The sequence below is a fragment of the Petaurus breviceps genome, unplaced genomic scaffold (genome assembly GCF_028583685.1).
Source record: "Petaurus breviceps papuanus isolate PSGF00001 unplaced genomic scaffold, PetGlider_PUasm1.0 339, whole genome shotgun sequence".
Lineage (NCBI taxonomy): Eukaryota > Metazoa > Chordata > Mammalia > Diprotodontia > Petauridae > Petaurus > Petaurus breviceps.
Genome location: NW_027186112.1, coordinates 1226570 through 1253018, shown reverse-complemented (window position 1 = coordinate 1253018; position 26449 = coordinate 1226570). Strand labels below are relative to the sequence as shown.

The 26449-nt window shown below is 42.1% G+C and overlaps 1 protein-coding gene across 3 annotated transcripts in view; it reads right to left on the bottom strand.

Annotated features, from left to right (window-relative positions):
- LOC138167950 (gasdermin-D-like) overlaps positions 1-26449 on the bottom strand; it is a 41915-nt gene that overhangs the window by 12853 nt on the left and 2613 nt on the right. For 2 of the 3 annotated variants that reach the window (XM_069096911.1, XM_069096913.1), the window contains exons 2-8: positions 24723-24943; positions 23994-24180; positions 9589-9710; positions 9043-9141; positions 6438-6485; positions 1916-2062; positions 824-990 (exon numbers count right to left, since the gene is read on the bottom strand). In XM_069096911.1, the coding sequence (XP_068953012.1) occupies positions 824-990; positions 1916-2062; positions 6438-6485; positions 9043-9141; positions 9589-9710; positions 23994-24180; positions 24723-24939 (987 nt within the window). In that variant the 5' untranslated portion in view covers positions 24940-24943. The remainder of the gene's footprint in view (positions 1-823; positions 991-1915; positions 2063-6437; positions 6486-9042; positions 9142-9588; positions 9711-23993; positions 24181-24722; positions 24944-26449) is intronic. The other variant, XM_069096912.1, reaches the window with a different exon arrangement.

The following is a 26449-nucleotide window of genomic DNA, read 5'->3' as shown; positions in this document are numbered from 1 at the left end:
ACAGAGACAGAGACAGAGAGAGACAGAGAGAGAGAGAGAGACAAAGAGAGAGAGAGACAGAGAGACAGAGACAGAGAGAGAGAGACAGAGACAGAGAGAGAGAGTGAGAGAGAGACTTGCCCAGGGTCACACAACTGTTAAGTGTCTGAGGCCAGATTTGAATTCAGGAAGATAAGTCTTCCTGACTCTAGGCTGGGCACTCTACCCATTGTGCCACCTGGCTGCCTTGTACATTTTAATATCCAAATGTAAATAATAAGAATAAAAATTATTATTAGCATTTTTTTAAAAACCTGTAGGTTCCAGGGAGTTTCTGTAGGCACAAATTGCTCTTCTCAGATAGGATTCAGTTCTTTTCTCCTACATAATTACAAACCTTGACTTATTTGATTAATTGGATCTTGACTCAGTTCAGTGCCCAGCTGTCTAAAACAACCCAGCAATCACCAGCTACTAAAGCACCTGCTCCCTGGGCCCTGCACCTCAGCCATCCTTCTCAACTACAATCCCTAGACCACCCTCCTTCCTCCAACTCCACTTCTCAGGGAGTTCCTCAAGTTGCAGGTTCGTAGGATCTAGTGGAAGGGCCCTTGGCATTCATCTAGTTCAATGCCCTCATTTTACAGATGAGGAAACAGAGGCCCAGAGAGCTGTGCTGACTTGCCCAAGGTGGCACAAATGGTAAAAAAGTAGTCTGATATGAAGCCAGGTGCTCTAACTCAAAATTCGGTGTTGTCCCTATCCTGCTCTTCCCTTCTGTACCCTCCTACTCCAGCCCCCAATCCTGTAATTCTCTGTCACCCTAACTTCCAGACTCTCTCACCATGTCTTCTAAGTACAGCAGGTCACGTTCACTCTGGAGGAGCCCCAGGAGAGCCTGAAGCAGAGACTGCTGTTGCTTCCTGTCCTGCTGTTGCTGCATGGTCAGTGGGCGTTGTTCATTCTCCACCTCAGCCTTCAGCTGCTCAAAGCCTAACACTGTGTTGAGATCTAGAAAAAACAAGACAGCTAAGGTCAGCATCACACCCCAACTCTCAGGCCCTTCATCCCTGGTCCCTGCCTGGGCAGCCTTAGGCTCAGCAGGCTGCTGGAGTGGCCCCCTGCTTTATATCCTCTTCAACCCAGGTGGACACTGATATTCCCTGGCCTCCAGAATTTTACCCAGTTGATGGGGCCCCATGGAGGAGTCTGGGCCCTCCCTCCACCACAAGAAGGCAGGGTAGCTAGCCACATGCCCTATTCCCAAACTCAACCACAGCTAAGTTCAGTGATGTGCTCTTCCTTCCTACAGAAAAAGGAGTCAGGGTTGAAGAGTCACCCTGCACTTCCCAGAGAAAGGACATTGTGTTTAGCATCTCTATCAATGGTTTGGATAAAGGCATCAGTGATTTCTTTGATGCTTCAGTACATCTATAGTCACATTTCACTTATAGCTAGCATTTATACAGCACTTTGCAAGTGCTTAACAAATATTATCTAATTTGATCCTCACAATAATCCTGGGAGGCAGGTGCTATTATCATCTCTATTTTATAGATGGGGAAACTGAGGGATCCTGCAGTTAAGTGACCTGCCTAGGATCACACAGCTAGTAAAAGCCTTAGGCCAGACTGAATTGAGGACTTCTGACTTCAGGTCCAGTGCTCTATCCCATATATGTAGATACACCATCTACTTGCCTGATGTGAATATTCATGTCAAGGGGGAATCTGACAACTGCCTTACACTTCCTTACCCAATGCAACTGTTGTCCCTATCCTCCCAACCATCCTCCATGGATCCACCCTGAGTAGGGTGCCTCCCTCCAACCTGCCCATCTGTGGTTACTCTCAGGACACAACCAATCCTGGCCGTTCTCCAATCCTACCTGTCCTGGATGAAGTCTTTTAGGAAACTTCTTACACACAGCTCTTACCAGACCCGGCATCCACTTGAAAACCTACACGGGAACCTCCACCCTTGTTTTTAGGGTCCTTCTGATGATTTTCGGAGTAAGTGCCCATGCTACATGAAGGTCGAATCAAGGCATCATCACAGACATTTGAAAAGTCCTCATCTGCAACTGATAGGAAATATAATAGGATAGAAGACAGTCTTTGCAAAGAACTGGTTGACCTGTTTCTGACTTCCACCCCTCTCTGAGTTCAAACAAAACAAGATTAATCCCTCTTACTTGTGAGACCTTCAACTACCTGAAGACTGCTCTCTCTAAGCTAAACATCTCTACTTCCTTCAGTCTATCTTTCCATAGCATGTTCTCCAATGCCTCCATCCATCCTGCTCACCCTCCTCCTCTGGGTGTGTTGCCTCTTTGGCTGCAGTGTGAGATGTTATGGAAGGCTGGGGAACCCCAACCCCCTTTCCATCATCTCTCACCTTCCCTCTCATAGAGCTAAGCAGAACAGTAGATAGGGCACCATGCTTAGAATCAGGAATCATGATATCTACCAGCTGTATGACCCTGGGCAAGTCACTTATCTTCTGTTTGCCTCAGTTTCCTCATGTCAAATGGGGGGTAATAATAGCACCTACCTCCCAGGGTTGTGTGAGGATCAAATGAGATAACAATTTCAAAGTACACTATCTGGCACAGAGTAAACACTACAGAATGTTAGCTACTATCTGTAATGCCAAGCAAAGGCAGCTTCCCAAGGTCTAAAATACCAGCATAGCTGCTCTCCATTTTATTCAGTGACATTAAGAACAGAGAAAATCAAAATATGGCATAATTCAAAATACAGCATTCACCAAGTGTAATTCAATCAAGTACTACTCCACCCCTGGACATTACATTCATTTAATCAATCACAAAGTCCCTTCTAAATACTACTCCACCCCTAGGCAGTACATTCATTTAGTCAATCACAAAGCCCCTCTTCTCAAATGGAGATTAGTTTCCAATCATTAGTAAAGTACATTCATTTGTTCAATCACAGAGCACAAAAAAGTAAAAAGTTCCCCCCCTTGGATCACAAATGAATCTACCCCAGAGTTATAACAAGCTTAAGTACAGCATTTAATACCCAAAGAGAGATCTTTTCTTCATCTTGACCTGAGGCAAATTCTCAGCAATCTTTGTTCCTGGGGAGACAAAGCTTAGCAGGGCCACAAGATATATTGCCAGTGTCTTCATTAATTCATTCTCTGTCTGCAGAACAGTCCTAGGACCCCTGAAAACATTAGCAAAACCCTCTTCCAGGATTTCTGTAAACATGCAACAAGAAAATCCATCTTCAGGGCTTCTGAACCAACAGCAAGGTTCCAGAGCCTCTGCAACAACAGCACTGTCCTTCACCAGTGGACAGAATTCACTCTGTCTGCAGAACAGTCTCAGGAGCTCTGAACCAATAGCAAGGTTCCAAGACCTCTGCAACAACAGGACTGTCTTTCACCAGTGGACAAATCTTGCAAAACAACATCAAAACAGACTGACAAAGTGCCAGCCTAACAGCCATGTCTCCTCAGTCCTTGGCAGCTCTGAGTGGCAGCTCTCAAAAGTCCTGGGCAATTCAAACTGGCCCTCAGCAATCCTCTCCATCTCTCTCTGCCTCCAAGATGCTGCTTCCAAAAAATTCTTCTGTCTTTCTCTTTGCTTGTGTCTCTCTAAATTTATGTCACCAGCTCCTCCCAGTTCAGCACTCTCTTTTCACATCAACAAGTCCATCCCACAAGTGGGATTCACAAGCTCTGGGTTTTAACACAATCAATCTGAAAACCAAGCCAATACAGGTGGATCTTTAAATTCCATTACTATTACAATATCATCAGAGCCTTCCATAGCACTTTAAGGCCATGTGGAGTGTAAACCCCTGCCCTGTGCCACAGGCATGAGGGTCTCATGTAGGTACAAAGAATAAGGGCAGGCATGTGCCCAAGCATAGAGGGGCTGCCTAGTCCAATCTCATGCAGACTCTGCCCATTTCAGCCCCTTAGAACCCTCAGCTCTTGGATCACAGACAAATGAAAGCAGAGGAAGACTCACCCCCTGGACTCTGGGGAAGCCCCTGGCCTTCCATGATTAGAGGAAGAGAAAGGGAAGGGAATAGACATTCATAAAGCATTAACTGTGTGCTGAGTACTATCCTAAATATTTTACAAATATTATGTGATTTGACATGTAGGGCACATAAGGTAAGAGAAACAGTCTGGGGTCCCACTGAGGCCAGTTTCCTAGAAACCTGAGGCTGGTTCCCCATGCCAGGGTCCCCCTGCTTCCCTCCCTCCCCCCCTACTGGTGCTCTGCCTCCACCCCTCACCTAAGCACAGTCCCTAGGAAGGGACTAGAACCCACCTCGTTGGTGCTGCTGTGAGAGAGCCATAACAGTGTGGTCCTGGCCCTGTCATTCCCTCTTGGACCCTCCCTGGCCTGTGAACCCTGGCCTTCCCATAGATCCTGCCTCTGAATATTTCAGGCTGCTTTTATATTTGTGTTTCAGTTGAGAGAGTTGGAGGTGGCGGGAACATAGAAAAAAAAAGTCACTGTCCTGATGAGAAGTGGATTCTACATACTGTCCTGAAAAGAAACAATCCCTGTTTTACTCTTCAGAGGCCATCCCTCCATCCCCAGGATTCCTGAGGAATCATAGTACAGAGCAACATTGCCCCACTTCAAATCAAAGAATCAAACCCATCCCACACATGTCCCTGACTCAGCTTCTCTTCCCATCCCTATGGCTCTTACCATCCAGGGTAGCAGCTGACTTGGTTGGGCCAGTGTCAGACCTAACAATAACAGCTGACTTCTAGCTAGCTAGGGCTTCAAAGTCTGCAAAGAACTTGTCACAGTTTATCTCAAAGGAGCCCTGAGAGGTCCAGGCTATTGAGGCTATGATTCCCATTTTATAGGTGAGGAGACTGGGTCCATCAGCAGCGTGGCCACAACACGCAGCTAGTGTGGATACAGGAGGTGGGATTTGAACTAAGGTCTCTGCTGACCATGAGTTAAGAGTGGAGCTTCTTCATCTGTAAAAGGAGGAGGCTAACATCTGCCCATCTCACCCCTTCAGAACCAGGAATATTCAAGTGTATTAAGAAATTTTCTATTAGACAAATCTAAAATAATATAAAACATGCAAATTAAGGTTGACATCTTGTTTAGACAGATGAAGGAAAGGCACCAGAGAACAACCTAACAAACAAGTAGGACTCAATATTCCTCTGAGATCTTCACCTTTCTATCACCATCAGTGAGGCAGAGGGAATGGGATCCTGGACAGGAGACAGGGGGCCCAGCTATGAGGCAGGGTCCTTAACACACCTGGACTCCCTATCACACGGTAGTGGGGAGGTTCAAATTAGATGATGTACACACGGTATTTGGCAAATCTTAAAGTAATTTGTATGTGTGTATACATTGTTTTGCTGAGTTGTGTTCTAGATAGTGTCTGGTTCTTCATGGCCCCATTAGGGGTTTTCTTGATGGGGATATTGGGGTGGTTTGCCATTTCCTTCTCCTACTAATTTTACAGATGAGAAAACTGAGGCAAACAGGGTTGAGTGACTTGCCCAGGGTCACACAGCTAGTAAGTGTCTGAGGCTGGATTTGAACTCAGGCCTTGCTCACTTGGAACCCAGCACTATATCTGTCATACCACTTAGCAGCCCATATACATCTACACACATGTAGATTCTATGTACATATACATAGATCTATATAGATATAGATAGAGAGAGGAATAGGCACATATATACACACACACACCTTTGTGTGTATACATAGACACAGACACAGATGTACATACATAGATAGAGAGTGTTTCAAATGCTATTAAAGCTTTAAATTGCACTAAGACTTTTGAGGGCAGCTCTCTTAACCTTGTTTGCTTAGTTTCCTCTTCCTGGAAAAAGGAGCTAGAGAAGGAAAAGGCAAACCACTCCAGTATCTTTGCTGAGAAAAGTTCAAACGAGGTCACAAAGATCTGGCCATGCCTGAAGCTACAGCATGACAAAAACAGACTTTTGGGACACCCTGTATATATTTTAGTTTCAGTGATTTCACTGATATTTAGAATGGCCAATGAAAAAGCTCCCTCTCCCAGTGCCTATCTACAATCCTTTAGCAGCTCACAGGCACAGATATCCACCAGGACCCTGTGAAATGACATACTTTGTCTGGGATCACACAACCAGTCCATGTCAGAGGCTAGACTCAAACCCATTTGGGGATTTGGAGGCTGGCTCTCCACCATTCTATTTCTTTCTTCTTATTTCCCATGCTCTGTCTCCTCCCTCCTACATAGAGGGAAACGATACTTAGTTCTCTCTGTGTCTCACCTAGCTAGAACCCTGGGCTGAATCAGAACTGGGGAGGGCAGTTACTCAATTCTAGGAAACTAAGAGTGTCCTTGAGGAGCTGCCTGGACTCTTGTCCTGTGGATGGGCTGTCAAGGGCTCACTGGGCCCCAGGGGCCAGAAAGACAACCAAACTTGTCACTCACCTTTGGGTGCGAAGGTTTTCTGCTTCTTGTCTGGAAGTAGAAGAACTTCTAGATAAAGAAAAAAATTATTAAAAATGATAAAATTCAATGTAGTTGCAGCTATGGATTAAAAGGGTCAGGGTTCCATTACTGGAGGGGCTATGAATCTGTGTAGCCTTTTTTAGAAAGCCGTCTGGCTCTATTCCATAAAAGCTGCAAAACCAATCATACCCTTTGACCTGAGGATTTCCTTGCCAGGATGATGATTAGTGTTGGAAGACAAATTGAGATAGCAACTGGTCCAACCCATCATTTTACCAATAAGAAAGCCAAGGCCAAGGACTTTATCTTAAAGCTGATATAACCGTAGTGCTTTAAGGACCTATGACTTCATTGGGGTGGACACTCCCTCTACAATCATGGACCAAACCTAGGTGCTGGTGATGAGGAACCTCCACATTTAATCAGACTGGTTCTGAAGTGACCGACATAGCAGGGGCCCATATCCAAAACTTCTCTAAGTCAGAATCATGTGTCAGAGCCTTCCCTGAGAACCCAGGGCCACCACAACACACTGATAACCCATCAGAGGAAGAGTTAGGTGGAGGAAGGTTGTAATTAAAATAGGAAAGAAAAGGCCAACCTCTGCAAAAATAGGCAGAGAAGCTTCATGAAAAAATGAAAACAATGTAATGTCCAACTACTGAATTAATTCAAGAAAAATGTCGCATCTAGATTTCAGAGAGCATCTAGTCCAAACTGTGCCTGAGAAACAGTCTCTGGTCTCCTTGACCAGTGGTCATTTAGCCTTGACATTAATAGCTTGAGTGATGGAGAGCTCACCACTGCATGAGTCAGTCTGAGCCAGATTGGAAGATTTCCCTTCCCTTTTAAGGTACTAATTATCTACTCCTACCTAATTTCTACCCATTGTCCCAATGGAGATTGTGAAGTGATGGGATAGATTGGGGCATGTCAATGTCTTGGAATATTTTTAAGTAATAAAAAAAAACTTCACATATGAAGAATGAAAACAAATATGGAAAGAGGGGAAGGAAGCAAAGGGGAGGGGAGGAAATAAGCATTTATTAAGTTCCTACTATGTTCCAGAAATTTTACTAAGCATTTTAGAAATATTCTCTCATTTAATCCTCATAGGAACCCTATTAAGTAAATGCTATTATCCCCACTTTACAACTGAGGCCCATAGAGTTTAAGTGACCTGCCTACAGTCACTTGCAAGTGATTACTTTTAAGGTCACAACTTGTGTCTGAGGCTGGATTTAATCTCTAAGTGATGCAGAGCAAAGAGAACAAAATCTGAGACAGAAAATTTGAGAGGTGGAAGGGATCTCAATGACCATCTGGCCTAACCCACACCTGAAAGGGTTAGAACACACTTAACACATCAGAACATTCTCTTAATTATTTTCCATTCATGCCTTATATAGCTTGCTTTCTATATATTTGTTTGCATGTTTTATCCCCCTTAGAGTGTAAACTCCTTGAGGGCAGGAACTGTCTTTTGCCTCTTTTTGTATCCTCAGCACTTAGCACAAGACTTGGCACACAGTAGGTGCTTCATAAATATCTACTAATTGACTGAATGTGAGTCTATTAAAATTAATATCATCAAAGGCCTAGTAGCATAAGAGCAGGAAAGAGACTGGACGGAGTGGCTGCAGGAAATAAAGTACTGTGAAGATTTTGTACATGTTTTCTCCTTTTAAAAAATGTAAATTATAAAAAAATAAAAATAAAAAATGTAAATAATTTGTATTTCACAGTGTTATTTAGCATCTTCTTCCTCGCATGTTGTCACCTGAAGTCATCTTCAGGGATGCCTCATTGGGAAATGGGGATGTAGAAGTGATGCAGTAGAACAGAGGCTTGGTCTTAGTGGTTTGACTATCGATCTGTTGATCAATAAACATTTATCAAGGGCCTGCTATGTTCCAGACCCTGTGCTAAGTGCCAGAATAATCTAGAAAGGCTTCAAGTAGAGGTGCAGGTCTGTAGTGTAAGGGCCAGCCTAGCTCAGTACAGAGACTCATCCCCTGGCTGGCTGCAGGGGGATGAATTTTTGGCCAGGACAAGTCTTGTACACCATGTACTAAGATATGACCACTACCTCTGGAAGGAACAGTTCATCCAGTTAATGGGAGACCCTTGAATTATAAGTATTGTACTTCCTATTTTCTGTAGTTGGCACAAAGTTTATGATAATCCAGAAAAAGAAAATGACTAGAAGGGGAGGAAGGAAAAGGAAAAAAGGATACCCATTCTATGGTGCTCCCAACGCCTCTCCTGCACCCTCTCCTGGGTAAGTGGAAAATTCAGTAAGGAGAAGACTGGTCTCCTTTTCCCATTCTTCTGTTCCAGCCCAGAAGTGAGCCCTCCCACCTAAGAGTGTATGTGTGGGGCAGAGAGGGATGGGGTGGTCTCTGCAGATGTTATCTGCCTAACCAGCTGGGCAGCTGAGTTCCCCAACACCAGGACATGTACTACAGTAATGCCCCCTTCCCTTCCCCACCTCCCTCAGTCCTTGGTAGGAGAAGGGTGGTTCATGGGGAATTTTCCCCAACCTCTCCATCCTCCCCACCCCAGTCCTTCTGATCCATCTTACCCCAGTGGTCCTGGATAATCAATTTGGCAACCTGAAAAGCAAGTATACTGCCTTCAGGGACAGTCACTGTCTTCACTATGTTCCAGCCACCCTGACCCTGGAGAGAGAAGAAAAGAGGACAGGAATCACGTATCTAGCACTGGAAGAGTCCTCCAAGGTCAGCTCATCCAACCCTCTCATAGCTTCCTGACTTGTGCTACTGCATTCCAAACCTCAGCTGAAGCACTCTTGGATTATCTGCTGTTTAATGAATACTCACACTCCTGAGAATGGCTGAGAGCTGACTAAGCACCAATTACCCACACTAGGACTTGGTATTCTTAATGGATATGTACCAAGCAGGACACAGGAAAGGGATGTGCACCTGCAGAGTGTCCAGGCCCAGTGCAGGTCTCTAGCTGCCTGCTGGGAATCTCTGGGGTTATGGAGCTAAGGCTAGAAGGTCAAGGGATGCTGGGGACCTCCTCCCCGCTCCTATCTATCCAAAGTATGAGTTCTAAACAGGAAAATGAGTCCCCAGGAATGGTCATCTTCCCAAACCTTCCTTTTTTCTGGAACTCTTCAAAATGGTCTCTTTCTGGGTCTTCACGGCTTCTACCACAACATACAGGTTCTCTCCCCTTTTCCGAAGCTCTTCAAGAAGGGAGGGCTCTGGTGTTTTCAATTTCCTGTAGAAGAGGAGAGAAGGCAGCAGGTAAGGGGCTTGGGATTCCCTCTCCCATCCCTCTCAGTTATGACCTTGCTCAAGGCCATTTACAGGGGTATAGCATATTTGGATTTCTCCAAGCTACTGCCCCTTGGGGGAGTTCATATGGTGTGAAGTGGTGCTTTGGACTCAAGAGAATGGTTTGTGCACATGTTTGGAAGGCCTGAAGCTGTGCCAGGAGCTTAAAGGATCCCTGTCTCCTATAAAGACAAACACATTTTAGGAGGGATATCATTAAGGGAGGGCCATGCTAAGAAGGAGATGAAGATAAGTTTGAAAAAAAAACAACAATTAAGTGGGATAGAAACAACTGAAGGAACTGGGGTTGTTTAGCCTGGAGAACAGAGAGTTTATAGGAGACATGATGATCTTTCTCTTAAAATATATGAAGGATTGTCATGGGGCAGAAGGCACAAACTTGTTCCCTTCTAGCCCCAGAGGGAGGAAACAGGACCAGCTCCAGAATCTATTTCAACTCAAAGTAAAGAACTTCCTTAACAACGAGAGCCTTCTAACACAGGCATAGGCAGCGGGTGAAGTAGCTAGCTCCCTCTTGCTGGAGGCCTCTATGCACAGGCCAGGGATGCTTCAAAGAGTTCTAAAGCAGGCAGAGCACCTGACAAGATCTCCCTCTCAGGTCCCACCCCCTCCACAAGGGTGGCTCTAGCCTGTGTCCAGTTCCCTTTTGGGTCCTCTGTAATGTATCTGAACTAACTGCCCCCATGTCTCTCTGCACCTTCTCCTGCCTCCTGCCTTTGCTCCTGCTGCCCTAGGGGTTTGGGGTATCTTCCCTCCCTCCCCCATCTATATCTGTTGATGTCTCTGCTCCCCTTTTCAGGAAGAAGCCTTCCCGGTCGCAGCAGAATATGTTTCCTTTCTCAATTTCCTCATAACCTTTTATCACAGAATCACAGATTTAGAGCTGGAAGGGAGGTCCTCTAACTCAACCTCCTCATTTTACAGATGGGGAAACTGAGGCCTGGGAAAGTTACATAACTCATTCAACCTCATGAGGTAATAAGCAATAGAGACAAGACTGGGACTCGGAAGCTCTGATTTCAGAGCCAGAGCCTTTGCTACATGTACATGAATAAGAGGTACAGTGTGATAGGGAGAAAAAGTACTCAGAGAAGGTTTTTAAAAGATTTTTCATTGATATCTTTTACTTTTACATCACCTAGATTTTCTTCAGGTATCCTTCCTTCTGCTCCTTCCATCACCCCTTATAACAAAGATTTTTTTTTTTTAAAAGAGGAAGAAAAAAATTCAGCAAAATCAACCAACACCTAGGAGAAAATCTGACATGACCAGCAATGTTCCACACCTACGGTCCCCAGCCTCTGCAAGGAACCAGGGGAGCTTCCTTTTCTTATCTCTTCTTTCAGCCAAGTTTATTTTTCATAATTTTACACCATTCAGTTACAATTATTCTGTAGTTCTTCTTTCCATTGACAGGGTTATAGACATCATTTTTGCAGCAACGAGGTGGTGCAGTGGCTAGAGTGCCAGGCCTGGAGTCAGGAAGACCTAAGTTCAGTCTGGCCTCAGACTCTTCCTAGCTGTGTGACCCTGTGCAAGTCACTGAACCTATTTGCCTCAGTTTCCTCCTCTGTAAAATGATCTGGAGAAGTAAATGGCAAAACCACTTCAGTGTCTTTGCCAAGAACACCCCAAATGGGGTCATGAAGAGTCAGACATGACTGAACAATAATCTATTGCTTATATTGTTTTCCGGTCTTTGCTTCACTTTACACCAGTTTGTAAAAAGGTTTCCTTGCTTAACTGAATTCATCATGTTGACCTTTTTTTTAACAGCATAATAATATTCCAATACATCTACATGCTACAGTTTGTTTAGCTATTTCCTCTACCAATTATTACCTACTTTGTTTTCAGAACTTTGCTACCACAATAAGTATTGCCATAAAAATTTTGGCATGCACAGACCTTTTCTTTTTTTTTTTTTTGCACTTTTGGGAGGGCAATTGGGGTTAAGTAACTTGCCCAAGGTTACACAGCTAGTTTTTTTGTGTGGGTGTTAAATGTCTGAGGCCGGAACCAAACTTGGGTCCTCCTGACTCCGGGGCACTTTATTCACTGCACCACCTAGCCGCCCCACACAGAGCTTTTCTTTATGAAAAGAACCTCCATGGGAGTATATTCCTATCAGTAGAATCTCTGTGTCAGAGTATGGACATTTTGGTCGTTCTCTCTGTATAATTCCAAACTGCTTTCCAAAAAGTTTCTATTTAATTCGCAGATCCACCAACAATGCAACAGTGTGCCTGTCTTCCCACAGCCTTTCCAACACTGACTACTCCAGTCTTTTATCATTTTTGCTACTTTGCCAGATGTGAGGTAAAGCCTCACATGTCTAGAATATGAATTTTTCTTATTACTAGTGATTCAGGGCATTTTTCATAAAAAAAACTAATAGTTTTTCAATTTTTTGAGAACCAGTTGTTCAAATTTCTTGACTACTTCTCTAGTGGGGAGAAGGCTCTTTTCTTTTTTGGTCTTATATATTTCCATAAATTGTCAATATTTCTTGTATATAAAACCATTATCAGAAATATTTGATACAAAATATTTTCCCCAGTCCACTGCTTCCCTTCTTTTCTTTGATGTGTTAATTTTGTTTTTGTAAAAAAACTTAAAATTCATGTATTCAGAATTACATATTTTATCTTTTAGAACTGCATGTGTCCTGTGTCCTTTGTTTGGTTAAGGATTCATCCTCAACCCATAGTTGTGAAAGGGATCATCTGTTTCTCTTTCAGTGTTCTTATAGAGTGATCATTACTATCTGGATCACCTATTTGAATTTGTATCCTATGGCATAAACTGGTAATCTAATCCTAATTTCTGACAGACTACTTTCTTGTTTGCCTTACAGTTCTTAAGAAATATGGCATTCAGGGTGGCTAGGTGGCGCAGTGAGTAAGAGCGCCAGCCCTGGAGTTGGGATGACCCGGGATCGGTTCCTGCCTCAGATACTTAACACCCACATAAAAAAAACTGGCTGTGTAACCTTGGGCAAGTTACTTAACCTCAATTACTTTAAAAATAAAAAAGAAATATGGAATTCACATGCCCTTTGATGTAACAATACCACTCCTAAGTCTGTACCCCACAAGAGATTATTAAAAAAGTGGAAGACTTTCAATGTACATAAATATTTATAGCAGCTCTTTTTGTGATGGCAAAGAATTGGAAATTGAGGGAATGCCCATCAATTGGGGAATGACTGAGCAAGTTGTGGTATATGAATGTAATGGAATACTATTATGCTATAAGAAATGATGAGCAGGTAGATTTCAGAAAAACCTAGAAAAGCGTACATGATGTAATGCAAAGTGAAATTAGTGGAAATAGGAGAACACTGCACACTAACAGCATCATTGTGCTAAGTCCATCAACTAGGATAGACTTGGTCTTCTCAGCAATACAATGATCCAAGAGAATTCCAAGGAACTTATGATGGAAAATGCTATTCACATCCAGAGAAAGAACTGATGAAGTCTGAATACAGACTGAAATATAGTATTTCACTTTTTTTGGTGATTTATTCCGTTGGATCTATTTCTTCTTTCACAACATGACTTAATATGGAAATGTTTTACATGATTGCATTTATATAACCTATATCAATTTGCTTATAATTTTAGAGAGGGAGGAAAATTTAGAACTCAAATTTTTTTAAATGAATGCTAAAAATTGTATTTACATGTAATTAGAAAAAATAACACACTATTACAAAAGAAAAATGGAATTCTTTCCTAGATAATTTATGTTTTGGGGGTTATGAAAGACTGGGTTAATGAGTTCAATTATTCCTGATTCTTCTTTGTCTCATCTGTTCCATTGCTCTACTTTTTTTCTAAACACATCAAATGACTTTGTTGATTACTGCTTTATAATATAGTTGAGGTCTGGAAGTGCTACTCTTGTTTGGATTCTGCCTTTTAAAAATTATTTCCCTTTATATTCTACAGCTTCCGTTCTTCCAAATGAATTTTCTTGTGATTTTATCTAGCTCTGTTAAAAATCCCCTTTGGTAATTTACATGACATAGCATTAAATCTATAAATTAATTTTGGCAGTATTGTCATTTTTATTACATTGGCATGGCCCAGTTTTGAACACTGACTAGTCTTCCAATTATTTGAGTTATTTCTTTAGGAATCATTTTGTAATTTAATCTATATATGTATTAAGTGCTTGGGCCTAGAGAAAATTTAAGGAAAGACCACTTTCACCTGGGTTGATGGATCAGGAAAGGCTTCATAGAAGAGAAAGGAGATTCAAAACAAGGCATTAGAAACAGAGGAATGAAGCGAAACAGAGGAATGAAGCAAAACAGAGGAATGAAGCGAAACAGAGGAATGAAGCTGGTCTTGTGGTCAGTAACTAATGTGGGACCTAGTCTCAAAGGAAGAAGGGAAGACAGGCTCCCTGCTTCAAGAGACAAAGAAACAAAACCTCTGGTAAGAAGGTTGAAGAGGGATACCCTTAAGATAAAGAAAAAGGGGGCTGGCTGCTTTCTTCTGCATAGGACAGAGGTATTTTCTACTTAAAATGTGTTGAGTATGCAGATGGAGCTGCCTAATGTGGCCAGTTCCAAAACACCATAGAGAAAACAAAGCACAGTCATCAGAACCTGTAAGAACTCTCAGTCCATGCTTTTGGTCTTCGTGGGGAATGAATGCTACTCCCCCTTTTCTCTTGGAGTGATTATGTCGAGTATGACTCCAGGGCTCTAGGTAAATCAGGCAGGGACCCAGGTGGTGTTTTGTTCCTCTTTCTAGTTGGCAAGTTTCTTCAGGGATGTGTGTGTCCTGGATGTAAACACTTGGTTACTTAACTGGTGCCAAGTGTCAGCTCACAGCTGGGTGCCAGAGCAAGCATTTATTAAGTACTTTTTATATGCCATGTATCATGCTAAACACTGGGGCTACAGATACAAGCAAAATTTAAAAGTCCCTGTTTTTAAGGAGTTTGCATTCTAATGTAATAGCTAGATGGGAGTTGAAAAGGACCTTGGGAGGATCCAGGAGGGGCATGGTGTTGAAGTCAGGGGACTGCTTAGAAGGTAGCTCTTCAGCTACCTTGTGAGGGGACAGTAACACAGACTAGAGCCAGTCCAAAGGCTCCTCGTCTTCAGGAATTTTGTCAGCTCTAATTATTGCTGACCTTGTTCGTGCTACAGGTTCCATGGGGAAAAGAAACTCATCTCATTGAAATTCCAGGATAGCACAGCATCTGAACAGAGAATAAATGTTTAATATATGTTTATGGGATTTAGTTGCTCTGGCATAACACCTGACTACTCACTCCATATTTATTCCTGTGATTCCCTTTGGGTTAGATGACTTGGAATTCCATTCCTCCGACATTGGACTTCTTGGGACTCAGTTTGGGTTGCTTTTTGCTACCTTCTGCTGGTTAGGGGCATTCCAGAATTTATCCACTCAATGCTCCTGAATTCCCCCACCAGAGGAGGTTTCAGACTCCTTGACAAAGATGAGGGGGTCCTTAGTCAGGATGGCATCATCTGATAAAGAAGGGAAGAATATCTTCCTAGTTCAAGCTATCAATAGCAGTATGAAAAAAATGCTTCAAATCATAAATAACTAGAGAAACACAAATTAAAGTAATTCTGAGGTCCCACTTCATCCCCATCAGATTAGCAAATTCACAAAAAGGGGGAAATGACAAATATTGGAGGGACTAGAAGAAAATAGGCACATTAATGTTAGATGAGCTATAAAGTGGTACAGCCCTTCTGGAAAGCAGCTTGGAACTATGCCCCCAAATTTATTAATCTGTGCATATTTTTTGACCCCGAATCACAACTTCTTGGTCTATAATGCCCAAAAGATATTTTTGAGAGATCAAAAGAACTTATTTAGACAAAAATCATTTAGAGCAGCTCTTTTTTTATAGTGCACAGAACTGGAAACTAAGGGGAAGAGGGTGCCCATCCCTTGAGGAATGGCTGAAGAAATGATGTTATATGAACGTTATGGAACACTATTGTGCCATAAGAAATGATGAAAGGGACAGTTTAAATGAAATATGGGAAGATTTGTATGAACTGATACTGAGCAAGAACAAGGAGAATACTTTATACAATAACATCAATTATATAAAAACAGCAACTTTTGAAAGACTTCAGGACCCTAATCTACACAATAACTAATTTCAGGTGCCTGATGATGAAGTAGGCTGTTCATTTCCTGACAGAAGGATGACGGGCATGGTTTTTGGACATGGCCAATTTGGGAATTGTTCTTCTTGATTGCATATGTGATATAATGGCTTTGTTTTTCTTTTTCTATGGTGGTAGGAAGAATGGGGTAGGAGAAAGAGAAAATAATTTTTAATTTAAAAAATTTGTTTAAAAACATAAACAAAGGGGCAGCCAGGTAGCACAGTGAGTAGCACCGGCTCCACTGTCAGGATGACTTGTGGATCGAATCTGGGCTCAGAAACTTAGTACCCACCCAGAAACACCTGGCCATGTAACCTTGAGCAAGTTACTTAACCCCAATTGCTTAGGGGCGGCCAGGTGGCTCAGCGAGTAAGAGCACTGGCTCCAGTGTTGGGATGACCAGGGGTTCAAATCCGGGCTCAGATTCTTAGCACCACACCCAGAAATAACTGGCTGTGTAACCTTTTGCTTAAAAAAAAAAAACATAAACAAAAAAAACCTATCTTCCTAGCAAAATATCTTAGCTTGTGAAGTTGCAGCCAGAGGATCACTTCTCAGGGAAGTGTGCAAGGGATTCCTCTTCACATGGAGATTGGACTAGATGTCCTCTCAGGCTTTTTCTGGCTCTGAAATACTAGGGTTATATCAAATGAGGTTGGGTGAGGTAGGGCTTGTATGGTCTTATCATGTGGGTGAAAGAATAATGAGGAAAACAAGTTACAAGCAACTCATAGTTCTTGAAATATTTGTAATCCAATGTGGAGATGATAGGTTATAAGCAGGAGGAATTAATGACCTTAGATTCCCTCAGGGCCACTTTGTAAAATAACTTGAATAACCTTATTTGAGGAATATAGAGAAAGTATTCATGTTAGCCATAAGACTTTCTTTTAACTTTCTTTTTTCAACTCAGGAGAGCAGTTTTGTCACATCTGAGCTGATGGGAGACTCTGACCACCTAAAATTGAGATGGAAGAGTCAGACAGAGGGCCACATGTTGATTTGAGGGCTGTGATTTCCTAATGCAAAAGTAGAGGCGTTAACTAAGGGAAATGCCTTCCTGAATTTGTCTTCCTGGTAACATGGGTTCAATTAGTTAAAGATCACAACATGAATAGAGGAAGTGATTGCAAGAGAATCACATTCAGGGTGTTTAGTGAAGGGAGGATAGAAATCAGATGAAAACAAGCTTTAGAACAGCACATCTGGAGAGACTGTCCTTAAGTATTAGTTTAACTGTTAGTACTCTACATGTTACATTTTTGCATAGCAGATGCATTAACTGACTAAAGTAGGAACTAAACAATAATTCTCTCTCAATATTAAAAATACCAGAAGACACAAAAAAGTTGTAGCTAAATTGAATGGCAGTTGAAATTCTCCTCGGGAAAGCAAATAAAAAAGTAGAGTTAGTTTCAAAGATGATAAAAAATGTAATTTCCTGGCCATCTGGTCATTTTGCCTTGCAATGCTCATGAGGGGCATCAACAAACAGACCACCATGAAGATAATTGCAGTTATCTTCTGGGTGAAAGATGAAGAAGTGGAGAAATTTTATGAAGAACTTAATATGCTTTCTGCTTTTGGCAGGAAGAGAGTTCTAGGAGACATCTGAATATTGGAAGTTTCCTGTTGATAATATCTCATGTAAGACTTGCACATCTGTTCTCAGAAGCTCTCATCTTTTTAACCTATTTGTCCAAGTGATCTATACTACACTCCCAGGACAAGATTGCTTCCATTTCTCCCTCCATTCATCTTCAGCTTTATTGATGCTTTTCCCCTTTGGTTTCTGGATTTTCTTTCTTTTTTTTTTTTTTTTTAAAGCAATTGGGGTTAAGTAACTTGCTCAAGGTTACACGGCCACTTATTTCTGGGTGTGGTGCTAAGTATCTGAGCCTGGATTTGATCCCCAGGTCATCCCGACACCGGGCCTGTGCTCTTACTCGCTGAGCCACCTGGCCGCCCCTAGGCAATTGGGGTTAAGTGACTTGCTCAAGATTACATGGCCAGGTGTTTCTGGGTGGATGCTAAGTGTCTGAGCCCTGATTTGATCCCCAGGTCATCCCGACACTGGGGCCCATGCTCTAACTCGCTGTGCTACCTGGCCGCCCCTCTGGATTTTCTTAAGTGACGATGCAACTCATTTGCCCCTTTCATCTATTTTGTTCCTTTTGACTAAGGTAGAATCATAACAATAGATGGGCTTTATATTGTTAGTAATAATAATGATAACTTACATTTCTGGGTTCCTTTAAGGCTTCCTCAAAAATATGAAAAGGCTTTCAAAGGAGATTTTCAATAATAATCTCCACAGTCACATAATTGACTGAGAGGTATATTCAATAAAAGATTCTTCTGTAAGTATTATTTTTTGATCAGAGGAAAAAGTTTTGACTTGGCAAAACTGTATATATTGGGATCCTGCAAGATTCCTTGGCAACTAAAACCATGTATATAACTTTATTAAAGATATGCTAAGCTAAGAGGCAAGAAAAAGCTTTTACAATGCAGGAGAAGAGGGAGTGACTGAACCTTACTCCCATCTAAATTGGCTCAAAGAGGGAATAGCATACATACACAATAGGGTACAGAACTCTATCTTACCCTACAGAAAAAGAGGGGAAGAGGATAAGGAGAGGGGCAGATTGGGGGAAGTGGTAGTTTGAAGCAAATCACTTTTGAGGAAGGACAAGGTGAAAGGACAGACAATAGAATAAAAGGGGAGGAATAGGATGGAGGTTAAATACAGTTAGCAATAATCTGTGAAAAATTTTTGAAGCAAATTTCTCTGATAAAAGCTTCATTTCTCAAACACATAGAGTAGTGAGTCAAATTTACAACAACAAAAGACATTCACCAATTGATAAATGTCGAAAAGATATGAAGTTTTCAAATGAAGTAATCAAAGCTATCTATTCCCATAACAAAAAATGTTCTAACTCACTATTGATTGGAGAAATGCAAATTTAAAAAATTCTGAGATATTACCTCATACGTATTAGATTGGCTAATACAAGAGAAAAGGAAAATGACAAAGGGTGGAGGGGATGTGGGAAAAATGAGACACAAATGCACTGTTAGTGGAGTTGTGAATTGATTCAACCATTCTGTAGAGCAATTTGGAACTATGCCCAAAGGGCTATAAAACCATGCATACCTTTTGACCTAAGCAATATCACAACTAGCTCTGTATCCCAAAAGAGATTAAAAACCAAAATGAAAAGGATCTATAAATGCAAAAATATTTACAGCAGCTCTTTTTTTTTTTTGGATTGCAATTGGGGTTAAGTCACTTGCCCAAAGTCACACAGCTAGTAATTTTGTCTGAGGCCATATTTGATCTCAGGTCCTCCTGATTCCAGGGTCAGTGCTCTATTCACTGCACCACCTAGCTGCCCCTATAAATTATATCTATAGTATTCTTTTTTTTCCTTTTTTTGGAGGGGCAATTGGGGTTAAGTGATTTGTCCAAGGTCACATAGCTAGTTTTTGTGTTAAGTGTCAGGCCAGATTTGAACTCAGGTCCTCCTGACTCCAGGGGCAGTGCTCTATTCACTGCACCACCTAGCTGCCCTATAAAATTATCATTATTATTATTTTTTTAACTTTTTTTTTTGCTTTTACAGCAGCTCTTTTCTCATGGCAAAGAACTGAAAATTGAGAGGAAGCCCATCAAGTGGGGAATGGTTGAACAAATTGTGGTATATGATTGTGATGGAATAATGGGGTGCTGTAAGAAATGATGAGCAGGATGCTCTCAGAAAAACCTGGAAAGACTTACATGAGCTGATGCAAAGTGAAATGTACTGTGTACAAAGTAACAGCAATATTGTATCAGCTGTGAATGACTTAGTTCTTCCCAACAATACAAGGATCTCAGACAACTCTGAAGTACTTATGATGAAAAATGCTATCCATCCCCAGAGAAAAAACAGATGGTGTCTAAATACAGACTGAAGCATACCTTTTAAATTTTCTTTATTTTTCTTGAGTGTTTTTGTCTATGTTTTCTTTCACAACATGACTATTATGGAAATATTTTGCACGACTATACACATATAACCTATATATTGCTTACCTTTTCATGGAGGTGGGGTGGGGAGGGAGGAAAGGAGAGAATTTGGAACTGGAATATTTAAGAAGGAATGTTAAATCTTTTTTTTTAAAGCAATTGGGGGTATGTAACTTGCTCAAGGTTACACGGCCATTTATTTCTGGGTGTGGTGCTAAGTATCTGAGCCCGGATTCGATCCCAGGTCATCCTGACTCTGGGGCTGGTGCTCTTACTCACTGAACCACCTGGCTGCCCCTAAGCAACTGGGGTTAAGTAACTTGCTCAAGGTTACACAGCCAGGTGTTTCTGGGTGGGTGCTAAGTGTCTGAGCCCAGATTTTATCCCAGGTCATCCTGACTCTGGGGCCGGTGCTCTTACTCACTGTGCTACCTGGCCGCCTCCTAAGAAGGAATGTTAAAAAAATTATTTGTGCATGTAACTGGAGGAAAATAAAACACTAAATAAGAAATTGAAATGTGAACAATATGGAAACAAAACAAGATAGTAATACTAAGTTCTAAAAATTGCTAGAACAATTGGAAGGCTGTGTGGAAGACATCAGGCTTAGAATAGCACCTCATGGAGAAGAGGTCAGTAAGGGGTAACTCAATTAAAGTCTGTGAATTTCTTAGGAATAGGCAGGTGAAAGGTTTTCATCCTCCTTAGTCCTTTTCTAATCCTTATCATGACATGAAAACTCTGGTAGATCCAGTCAAGATGGAAAGGCTTTATAGTCTTTCTATAGTCCAGTGAAAGATTCCACATCGAATGTAATAAGAGATACAAACAAGAGTAAATGGAAGAGAAAGTATATAATGGGGGGTAGGGAGGGGTAGAGAAGAGCAGGAGATGGGAAATGTGGCTGTGAGGACAAGGGAACACTGTAAAACATAACTGAGAGAGTCTGTGACCCCAGAGCAAAGACAGCCTGGGACAAATCAGCTTCTTCATCATCATCAACATCTTTACTGAGCACTGTGTATAGGAAACCTCAGAGTGGCTCTTGGATATTTCTGCCTCTGGTCCCAGAGAAATGATCACACAGAATGAGGCCTTTGGTGGACCTCCTGCCTCCCTAGTCAGCCCCATTCCCACCCACTAACCACCTCTCCCAAGACCCAAAGCTGCTCTCAGGTTGTCACTGGCAGTCCCTGCAAATCTTTCACATTAGCCAGCAACAATTAGAGCCACCATTTCTCTAACACTTAAGGATTTCAAAAGGCTTCCCTCAAAACAACCCCCATTTTAAGAATGGAGAAAGTGAGTCTCAGCTAGTGATATTTGACCTTGGGCAAGTCCCTTCAGTCCCATGAGACTCAGTTTCCTCATCTGTCACATGAAGATTGGAAGTGATGTCCCTTTCAGGGCAATCAGGTGGCACAGTGGGCAGGGTGCTGGGCCTGGAGTCAGGAAGACCTGAGTTCAAATCTGGCCTCAAACACCTACTACCTGTGTGACCCTGGGCAAGACCCTTAACAGTGTTTGCCTCTATTTCCTCATCTGTAAAATGAACTGGAGAAGGAATGGTAAACCTTTCTAGGATCTCTGCCAAGAAAACCCCAAATGGGGTCACGAGGAGTTGGACACAACTGTAACAAGTGAACAACAACAAAGGCCCCTTTCAGTTTTACATCTTTGTTATGCTAGTTGCTATGTTGGATGATTTACTCCTACCTAGTAAGTGATGGCTTCTACATCATTCTTTCATGCTCTTTCATGCAAAGCGGAGAGAGAATCAAAAGTGGGATCAAAATCTTTTGCCCTGCTCTCAAAACACAAGACATCTATCTAGCTCTTGTGGCAGTGGGCAAAAAAAAAGTGCTAGCTTTAGGGGCAACTTCTCTAAGCCTCAGTTTACTCATCTGTACAATGAAGGGACGAGACCAGATAACATCTCAATTCCCTTCCTACTCTAAGTCCTGGGTCTTATTACAAACTCCAAAGGTCACATAGAGAGAAAATTTTTTTTTTTTTTCCACAGCAAGCCCCTGATGAAAAACATTGCAAACCCCTCTTTTAAACATTTAGTTGATTAAAGGGAGCAATACTTTTTAAATGAAACTAGCCAGGAGAGGGCAGCAGCTTCTAGGTTTTCAGCTCCTTTTCTAGCTTTAAATAAAGAAACTGAGGCTCAAAGATAAGCTACTTACCCATATTCTAAATCCAGATTCCTTTACCTGGATTTTATCTCCAGTGCTGACAGGACATCTCCACTCACAAGCTCAACCAGCGGCAAACTGGGTTATTCAACTGTAAACCAGATTCTTTTTTCTGATTTCACTATTTCTGTCTGTACCAGCTCTGTTCACCCAGCCTCCTGTGTTGACAACCTGGGAGTTATTGCTGGCTCTCCACTCTCTCACATCTCCCATCTAATCAGTGAGTAGGTCCCATTGATTCCACCACCTTTTACATCTGTCCCAATTCTCAATACCCGCTGCCTCCACCCTCTTACAGGCCCTAATTACCACCTGCATGAACTAACCCAACTGCCTCCAAATAGGCCATCCTGCCTCCTGTATCTTCTCCCTCCTTTACTCTGTACTTCATATTGCTGCCAGCTTCATCCTCATCTGTCAATCTGGTCAGGTCATTCCTCTGCTCAAAAGTCTGCAATGACTCCCTACTGTCTACTAAATACAGTTCAAACTCCTCTGTCTGACATTCAATACCCTCCTTTGATCTGAGGCCATCTACCTTTCCTATCTTACTTCATAGGACTCCACTCCATGATCTTTCCATTCCATTCAACCAAGACTGTTTGAAACTCCCTTAAAAAAGCAAATCAAAACAACCCAGAGGTTTCACCTTTCATCCAGAAAGTTGGCAAAGATTATCAAAAATAGGCATGAGTAATGTTACAGGGGCTACAGAAGGACAGGCAGACTAATACACTGGAGATTGTGACTGTGAACTGCTTCAGTCTTTCTGAAAAACAATTTGGAATGATGCTAAAATGTTCACTTCTTTGACCTGGAGGTCCCACTGCTCAGCATGTATGACCCATGGAGGTTAAAGGCAGAAGGTCATATTCATCCCAGCACTTTTTATGGTAGCCAAGAACTGGGAACAAAGTAGAAGCCTAAACAAATTATGGCACCTGAATGTATGAGTGTGAGAAATAAAGAAGTGGAAGAATTCAGAGAAACATGGGAAGGCTTCTATGAACTGATGCAAAATGAAGTAAGGACAAGAAGAAAAAGGATACACACAGGGCTACAATGATGTAACTGGGAAGAACAAAAACAAAACTTAATATTGAGTAATTAAAATGACAACAAAAATGAACCTTCCTTTCTTGTAGAGATGGGGAACTATGGATGAGGAATATTATATACAGTCAGAATCAGCTGCCACATTGGTTAGTTTTGTTGACCCATTTCTCCCTTTATTTTGTACTTTTTGTCACAAGGAATGGATTGCCAGCTGGGGAGAGACAGTTAGATGTGGAGCTGGTATAAAAATAAAAGATATCAATACATAAAAAAACACTTCCCTTGAACATGCCTTCTTTACTCATGTTGTTCCATATTACTGAAATGTCTGTCCTTACTCTCTTAACCTGTTAAATTCCTACCTATCAATTAAAGATAAACTCATATACCCATTCCTGCAGTAAACCTTTCCAGATCTCTTTGTGTTGGGAATAACCTTCTTCTTTGGACCTTACTTTGTACTCATTAGTACACTTATGTAATATTGTGAATTTTGCTTAAATGGTTTTCTCTAATTCCCCACTAGACTGTGAGTCCCATGAGGTTTGGGACAGGGTCTTATCCAAGATTCAAACAACACAAGACATTTGTTGATATTGATACAAAGTACACTCAACCCCTACACAAGGAAAACCCTGAGTCTATTTCTCTCTGGTTGCCCCGGGACACTTTCCCTTAATTCCACTCCCTCTTTCACCTTCCCCTATCACCAAAGAGAAGTCACTAGAGCTCTCAGCTCGTCTTGTCCATCCTTCTCACCTTTCCTTTTGTAAGCAGTCCCAGGTGTTAGGTAACACAGTGAGAGTCTTGACCTCGAGGGCAGTTCTGTTTGACTCTAAGGTCTGTCCTGAATTCTTTCCCTGCACAGAGGTGGTCGCCTCAACACTGGTAGACACTTGCCCATTCACCTTGTCATTAAAGAGGAATGGTCCATGCTGGGTCACTTCTGGAGGGAGAGAGGCCAATTAGCTAAAGTGAGTATTAAATGTGGTTTACAGCAGGAGTCACCAGTGGGCAAGGTAAAGGCATCTGGGACGCCAACCTTATATTTACCCTTCCAGTCACAATAACTCAGTTCTAGAGCATTAAAGGTATACAAGGTGCTTCCTTCCTAACCAGTGTACGAAGTAGGGAGTACCAATATTGTCATTCTCATTTTACAGATGAGGAAACAGAGGCTCAGAGCAGGTAAGTGGTTTATCCCCAGCCACACATCTAGTAAGTGGAAGAACCAGGGTTCAAACCTAAGTCTCTGGCTTATTCCATCGTTCTACATTGCCTTTCCAACTCACCACAACCTCTACTTATGGCGGCTGGACAGAAAGTTCCAGACATCACTGATACAGCAAGGCATGTGCTCACACAGTCAGTCCTAGGAAAGCTGTATATTCTAACCAAGCCTGCTGAGTCCATTTCCCCTCCATATTCCATCTCAGCAACCTTCCCCAGATCCTTCTCTTACCCCTTTACCTCCCCAAGGGATTGTACCTGGTTCCGGGGAGCTCGGATCCAGAATGTCCTTGAGAGTCAAATTGAGGCAACCATAGTGGGACCTCCAAAACAAGGAGCTCTTGGTCTTCTTCCGGAGCAGGGAGTAGGGACTGAAGCAGGAGGAGCTTTTGAGGCTGTCCACAGGGATCAGCTCCCCATCTTTGCTCAGCTCTTGGACCACGTTCTTGGCAACCCACTCAAATGCAGAAGACATGGTTCTTAGGAAGGGTAAGGGAGGAAAAGAGACAGAAGATAATTAATCTGACTCTGCTCCTGAAGGAATGGAGTAATCAGTTTAATGCTTTGATCGTAAACCATCAGACAGTCAGTCAGTGTAAAGCCAAGCACTAGTAGCTTTTCAGAAGAAAGCTATTGTGAACAGCTTTTAAAGTTCTGATTACACAGTATAATGAACACTCCATTTATTCCATAACAAATCAGAGCAAAACATTCACAGAAATCCACATACAGCATTCACAACATTACAACTTATCACAGAAAATCAAAATATAGCATTCACCACAACTTATCACAGAAAATGGCCACATAGTTTCCACTACAGTGGTCACAAAGTTTTGAACAAAGAACAATCATTTAGTAACTCAAGCATTCACAAAATCATTGATTCAATCACAAAGTACAATAGTCAAAGTTTTCCACTCAAGGGTCATACTAGGTTACAAATCCATTACTTATTCAGTCATCAACCTCTAAGTACAATCATTTAGTCAATCAATCACCCTTCATTATTCACTATTCAATCATCAGAAAATACAGAGACCCTCTACCCCTAGGTTGCTAGTAAATTTACAATATCTCAGTCAGTACACAGTATCCAAGTAAAGTCTTCTTTCAACTTGACTTGGGGTGGTCTCTCTGATTCCCTGGATCCCCTTCCATGGTCCCAGATCCTCCCTGGATTCACCAAACTGTCACTTGAATTCAAAGGCAGACAGCTCCCAGGTCCTTGTCCAGCTCTGTGCAGTTCATGCTCCACACTGGAGCTCACAGTGTCCAGTCCATTTCAAATCCTTCACAGTCTCTGGTTCCTAGGAAGAGAAGGCTTAACAAAGCCACAAACAGACTCAGCCACAGTACAGCATCACCATCATGCTCTCTCAGTTTTTGGCAGTTCTATCTGGCCCTCGGAAATCCTCAGCAACTCCGGCTGACCCTCGGACTCATCAGAAGTTTCAGCTGGTTTCCAAAATCAAAATCAGTCCATCCAGGTTTTCAAAATCAAAATCATTTTCTCAAACCTGGGAGGGGCTTTCCTCTGCAGCCTCCAGGGAACCTGCTCCAAAAAGATCTCACTTTTACTCTCCCTCTCTGGGGCTTTTCTTATATACACAGCATTAGTTTCCTGTTTCAGCCAACTCCTTCCTGTTATGTCAGCAACAGGAAACAGGAGTTCATACCTTCTGTTTCCCCAACAGAGGCTTGATCAGTTACTAAGTGCTACTGTGTTTCCCCGATAATAAGACACTGTCTTATTAATTTTTTTGGACAGAAAAACACCAGAGAGCTTATTTTCAGGGGAGGGCTTATTTTAATGAACATTGACAGCAATTTTAATAAACAGGTAAATGTGAACAAAAAAATGTAACTTTATTCAATAATGAATTCCATAAAGAACAGGATGACGCGCTCACTGCTGCAGCTCTGATTGGATGCAGCTCGGAGCGCGGCGTGCGTTTCACCGGGGGGGGGGGGGGGGGGGGGGG